Genomic DNA, 6,074 nt, shown 5'->3' with positions numbered 1-6,074 from the left:
GGACAGGATTAACCGTATAATCTATGTCCTTTTAGGTGGGTGATATATCACAACCACACGACGTTTGTGCTCTTGGACAAATATGTCCTTTTAGGTATACAAAATCTTAATACAAGCACATCACACATGGACACCCGATTCATATAGAGGTTTATCTATTTATTAAATAGCACAGGTACCTCAAGTCTGACAGTTATAATTCTGACTTATCCCAATACAAGAACCAGGTACTTATTTTTAGAGAAGTTGAACACTATTGTCGATAGCATGAATATTCCGACAAGATATTGAATCCGACACCCATTCCGACAACGATTTCATTGGCTAATATTGGAAAAGTCGTTACATATGCCTGGTTCCTAAGGAAGCGTCGTGGAATAAGGGCTGACACGTTCATTTTAAATAGTTGCGTTCAATACAAACATGAAGTAATATTTTATCTGGATATTGCATGTACTTTCTTCGAGGGATAGGGCTCGATCACTCAATGATTGGCTGGCTACGAGGGATGGGGTTACCAGCACCGCTTATTGGGTGAATGGACCGATACCAACGTGAGTTTTTCTGTGTGCAGTTTTGGCTATAGAGGCCTGTGGGCCGAGAAAAACAACAAAAATGATTTTCATTGGGTTTGGCACCCGGAGACCACTCTGCTCTTGCGGGCAAATTGAAAAGTGAGCATGCACCGCAAAGTAATACCTCTCAAACTTAATACAATCACTTTTGAGGAGATTATGTATCCGGATATAGTTTTGGTTGGTTTCCCTCACTTTGCATTTTGAAGTGTCGTGTCCACTGGACGTCCAGCCGACGCCACCGATCCACGCCCCTGTACAACATCCGCCACATATCCAGCCCGTCCCTGCCCACTCCCACTGTCCGTGCGCACCGCCGACCCAGATGTACGCGCTACGTCCTGCCCACGGCTTGCCCACATCGACTTTCATTTATGTTCTTAAATGTGTATGATGCGTAATGATATTGTTTACCATGATTTGCATTATCACCATGTTGTTAGTAGTAGTAGTTACTGTGATGTGAAAGCCGTCTGGGTCTAGTGGTGTATACATTATGCGGGATGCTCTTGGGGGCAGTCAGGGTTGCGACTTATCTAGCGGTTTCGTGCTGCGGAAATGGTTTGTTGCTAACCCCCTTGAGTGTTTATACTTCCTTCGGGCCTTTGTTGCTCCGCGTCCCATCTCTGGGGAGGTTGTTAGCGTAATGATGAGAGTATTGGCACACACAGTTTGGTTGGGAGCTCATAACTCTGCCTATGCTGTAGCTTTCCGCTCATATGGTATACCTGGATGGCTTATAGTCAACGATGTGGCTCATGGAGAGTACTGACTTTGTTGTCAGTGGAACTGGTTCAATTCCAGTCATCGTTTTTACACTAACTACTACTGTATATATGTTATTTGGAAATGTATACACTTGTTTTACCATGTATAACTCCTATGCGTTGACCTCATGTCCACGCCGTGAGCCCGATGTCCACCCATCGCTACGTCATGTGCGTCCAGTGCCTGTCCACGAAGTGTCTGCTCCGATGCTTGTCCACCTAGTGCCTATCCATGACCAGCCCGTGTCGATATCTGCGCCATGTCCCCCATTTCCGTGTCCAATGCCGTGCCGATACAATGTTCGAGTGGTGTCCACGAGATGCCTGACCCGTGACCACTTCAGGAACGCTCCGTTTCCACGACATGGTGAAACCATGTCATCCCCGGTTCTTTATACTTGTGTTCATGATGAGTTATGATGTTGTATGAATGGTATGTTTGTGTTTGCCCGATTTGACCTTCCGACGATGTAGCTCAGGGAGAGCACAAGTGGCAACACTAGAGGTGCTGGTTCAAGTCCAGTCATTGTTATGTATTACATGTTGTCGACTACTAAGATGGTGGCTATATGTTGAATTGGAGTCGGTCTTTGATTCCACCTTTTGCGACTTTTGCATTGAACAACCCAATGATTGTATTGAGTGCCCCGATGCGGTGTTGCTCACGCAGGACACGCAGTACCGACCCACTGCTGCGAACATTTGGCGCAATGTCGTGTACGAAACTCAAGACGCGTTGGTCGGCGAGCGATCCGAAGCGCAAGACATCGTCGCGATAGGATGGTGCATTGGGATCCAACTCAAGACCATCGTGGAGGAGAAGCTTCATGAAGCCAACGACCAACTTCGCCTCGGATTTCTTCTTGCGGTCTGCGCCTACCTGCCACATGGGGGGGTCTCGAGCGTACCACTCGAACCACAAGTCTGTCAAGGACGTGGCGGCTGCCTTGTGGCGTTTCGATGGGGCAGTGACTTCGGCTTCGTGCGATGGCATGGCGATGGGAGGTGTTGGAGCCGCACCAATACCGAAGTGTGCTTCAACGGCAGCGACACGTAGGCCAAGTGCCTTGTTGATGGCAACTAGTTCGTGGATCACGGCTTGTTGATGGCAACTAGTTCGTGGATCACGGCTTGTTGCTGCGCAATGGTGTCGTTCGCACGTGTGCTAAGCCCTTGGTGCGGTGTTTCGACCACGGCTTCGTGCGGGCGCTCAATGGATGCTGCCCTCGCCATAATACTTCCAACGATGAAACCAGCGGCGTTTGCCGCTTGCGCAAGCCTCGCCACAGCAGGGCCATGGGGACACGTCTGCATCAAGAACGGTAAGTGCCACAACAACGTCGTCATCAATATGTCTAGCACCGCCGGCTTGATCAACAAGTTGGGGTTTGCCAGCCCAATACAGTTTTGGAAGGCCACGGCTTGGACACGAGCGACAGCAATGCGGGATGCCGGATCGAGTGGTGAAAGGTCAGGTACGACAACATTGCTGGTGGGAGTCCAGCCGCTCAACATCTTTGCAATCTTCTGGACTTCTGCTGATGTGTTGAAAATATACGCGAAAGCCTTGTTTGTCGATGATAGGTTCCACGCTCCACGATCAAAGATCCATTGCGCACTCAAACCGCTGTGGCCATTGGGATGCTGGGCACCTCCGCGTCGAAAGCTGTGTGAGGTCAGTTCGTGCGTTAGCCCCGACGGTATGGCAATCCTCTTTAACAGTCGATTCACGTAGGCATGAATACCCGGATCGGCCGCGACATTCGCCGCTTGTGGCGCGTCTTCAGTGCACGACGTCAACGCCACCGAAGGATCGAGCAGGGAGAGCAGTGGCGTTCCAGGTCCGATGGTGATCGCTTCAGCTGTCAGAACTTGAGGAAGGTTCGACAACATAGCGACTGACGGGGTAGCTTGAGTAAGTAGGGCTAATGCGATGGATAATAGCGGACACGTGTATGGGTTTTGGTCAGGATAGAGCGCAAGGCGCTGCTCCTCGGATGTCTTCGTGCGCACGAAACCAATCGTAACTACAGACCCCGAAGACACAGCGAGGTGTTGGCGTTGGACAAGGGAAAGGTCTGAAGCACGACCAAAGCAATGCCACAACAGGACTAGCATAGCAGCATCTTGATAATCCTTTGAACTCTGAGCGTTGTTATGCAGCCACTTAACAAGCACACACAAGTCTTGCTTCGTGCAAGCCTCGGCTTTCTTCACAACGCCACCATGTTCACGCTTCAAACAATGACGCTCAAGCGTGCGCGCCATCTTTTGCAGTCGTTCGTCGAGTGACACGCGTAGTGATGGATTTTTCTCCAGCAGCCAGTTCTTGGTCTGTCTGTAGTACTGCATTACAGTAGACTTTGCCAACTTACGGCCGCGACTGCCTTCGTTAAAGGCTAGGTGGATACCATACTTATCCATTGCTGCCTCAAACACCGATGCCGTCGCATCCTGGGCAATGCAAGCCAACAGATGCTCGAATGGGACGTTTTCGGAGGCCACCCACCGTTTAAACGCATTGAGTGCGTTGACGCGAGCCCTGGCAGTCTTCGCAGGCACAAGGTCGCGTAGGCTCATGATGCTGCAGGTAATTGGATGGTGGGGTACCAGTTACACTTACTGTTAAGGTATACTGTATACTTCGAAGTACTACGGATTGGTAATTTAGGTTGTTGTTGTGTGAAAACAAGACAAAGTCCTGAATGTCGGAATGTGAATCATTTCCAGTCAAATACTCGATCACTACTAGTTTGTACGCAAGGTGTAATACCGACACAATAGCAGTACCCCTAACCCTAATTCATGTTTATTGGTCAAAATTATACAGGATTCGTTTTTAGTTCCATATGATTGGTAGAAGGAGGAAACTGAGGCCATTGGTTGGCTAAAATTAGAGCATACAAATACTAAGTGGGATCGGAATATTGATCATATTCATCGATGTCATCAGTTGGATCAATCGTTTCGTCCACAGCAGATATCGATACAAGGTCGGACAGCATCTCCGGAAATACAAACTCTTCCTCGCTTTCGACGGCTTCTGTGACCTGAGAGACCAGCTTGTACTTCCCAAAGCCATTCATAATAATAGACTCTGGCAACCCAGTCCACGAGTCAGTAATCCATCGTACCAGTGTTGGACGCTTCGGCGCTTGCAACTTGAACGTCGTCTTCTGAGCCTTGCTGTTCTGCACTTGCCGGCGAATGCTGTCAATCCACATTTTTCGCAGCTGGGCCTTCATAGGTCTCATCCAAGCGACATCTGCTGGCTGGCAAATCCCTGTGAACCGTGGCGGGATCTTCTTCAAGAGGACGTTCAGCTCCGTCGCGACCGCCACCACTTCGTCGGTAAAGTGGGCGGAGAAATCGTCCCACAGCAGAAGAACCTTCTTGGTCGCGCGGTCTGGGCGCCCGGCAAAGTGGTACCGTAGGAAGTCCATGCTGATGGTTGAGTTCCACCATGCAGTTGGATTCCCGTAGATGCATCCAAAGCGATCTTGGAGTGGCTGGACGTCCTTCCACACTTGCTTGCCGAAGCCATGCCGCTGCGTCAGGTTTTCTTGGACAACAGCATTGATCGTCGACGCGGCCGTCTTTAACACCAAGAAGAGCGGGTGCTTCTTCCCTGTCGAGTCCGCCATCACCATGGGTGTTGCGCGGTCTTTCATCTTCCCGCCGCACTTGATCCACACGGTATGGTCGCCCCGTACGTTCAAAGCCTTGGTCGGTAGATATTCGTAGTTCACACCCGTTTGGTCGGCGTTGTAGATGACGCCGATGCTGTGCTCACGGACCAACTCGGCAACCCGCGCAGAGAACTTGGCTAACGCTGCGTCACCGTCCCCTTACGTGTCTTGGTCGGACCTGGTGCGGGCACGCCACGACAGCTTGAAGCGTCTTTTGAATCCACACGGCGAAGCTGGCTTCATCCAGGCCGGCGTCAATGGCGGTCTCCAACGCCATGATTTGGATCATCTGCGGTGTCACTGGAACGCCGTCTTGACGCATGGAGTTGACCCAACGAGCAAGTTGTTCTTCGTACTCCCTGGGGAGTGTCATTGCCATGCCCAAGTCACGCGAGCACAAATGGTTAGAAGTTCGTCGATTAGTAGCCTTAACCCCTATGTGAGCACGATGATTGAGCCACCCATACACCTTCTTTCTTGTCGTATTGAGTCGGGTTCCACTGAGTTGTGGAAAGTGCTTGGCAAGTGTGGCTGCCATGCCGACCTCGTCGAAGCTGTCAATGACGCTTTGCTTCATCTTGTAGGAGACGTGTACGTTGCGGTACTTGTTTGGCGGCTTATTGGGACCGGTTCTCAAAGCAGGGAGTCCACGAAAGCGCAGAGGACCCAGTTGTTGAGTTTCTTCCATTGGACAAGTGTAGAATGACATTGATGGTCATCCGACCACCACATCAATTGCGCGCGCAATAAACCTTCTAAACATTGATATTGTATTAAGAGAAGGAGTTTATATTAATTATAAGGAGAGTGTAGTCGCGCGAAAGGTAAACCTGTTGAACTTGTTGTTGGGGCAAGCCTCAAAAATATAAATATATACAGGAACCTAAAAGGACTTGTCCACCTAAAAGGACTTGTCCACCTAAAAGGACATAGATTATACGGTACAGAAACCAAGTGATCGTCGGACCGTTTGTCCGACTTTCTTGTTCGTTGTAATATTTATTATATACAAAAGCGAAGTCAAAACCAGACGTGAGAAATTG

General features: G+C 49.8%; 1 protein-coding gene and 1 pseudogene across 2 annotated transcripts; one reads left to right on the top strand and one right to left on the bottom strand.

The window, feature by feature from the left end:
* Positions 1 to 1,320: 1,320 nt before the first annotated feature.
* H257_18390 lies at positions 1,321 to 1,388 on the top strand (annotated as a pseudogene). Its single transcript has one exon. The product of its transcript is annotated as a tRNA-OTHER (tRNA).
* Positions 1,389 to 1,907: 519 nt separating this feature from the next.
* Positions 1,908 to 2,336, bottom strand: H257_18389 (hypothetical protein; the record flags this gene model as incomplete). The annotated part of the gene is made up of 1 exon (XM_009847431.1): positions 1,908 to 2,336. One exon carries the CDS (start codon positions 2,334 to 2,336, stop codon positions 1,908 to 1,910), a length of 429 nt encoding a protein of 142 aa, XP_009845733.1.
* Between the last annotated feature and the right edge of the window lie 3,738 nt (positions 2,337 to 6,074).

Source organism: Aphanomyces astaci (genome assembly GCF_000520075.1).
Source record: "Aphanomyces astaci strain APO3 unplaced genomic scaffold supercont1.160, whole genome shotgun sequence".
Lineage (NCBI taxonomy): Eukaryota > Oomycota > Saprolegniomycetes > Saprolegniales > Verrucalvaceae > Aphanomyces > Aphanomyces astaci.
Note: the sequence above shows the minus strand (reverse complement) of the source record. Positions and strands in the feature narration are given on the sequence as shown.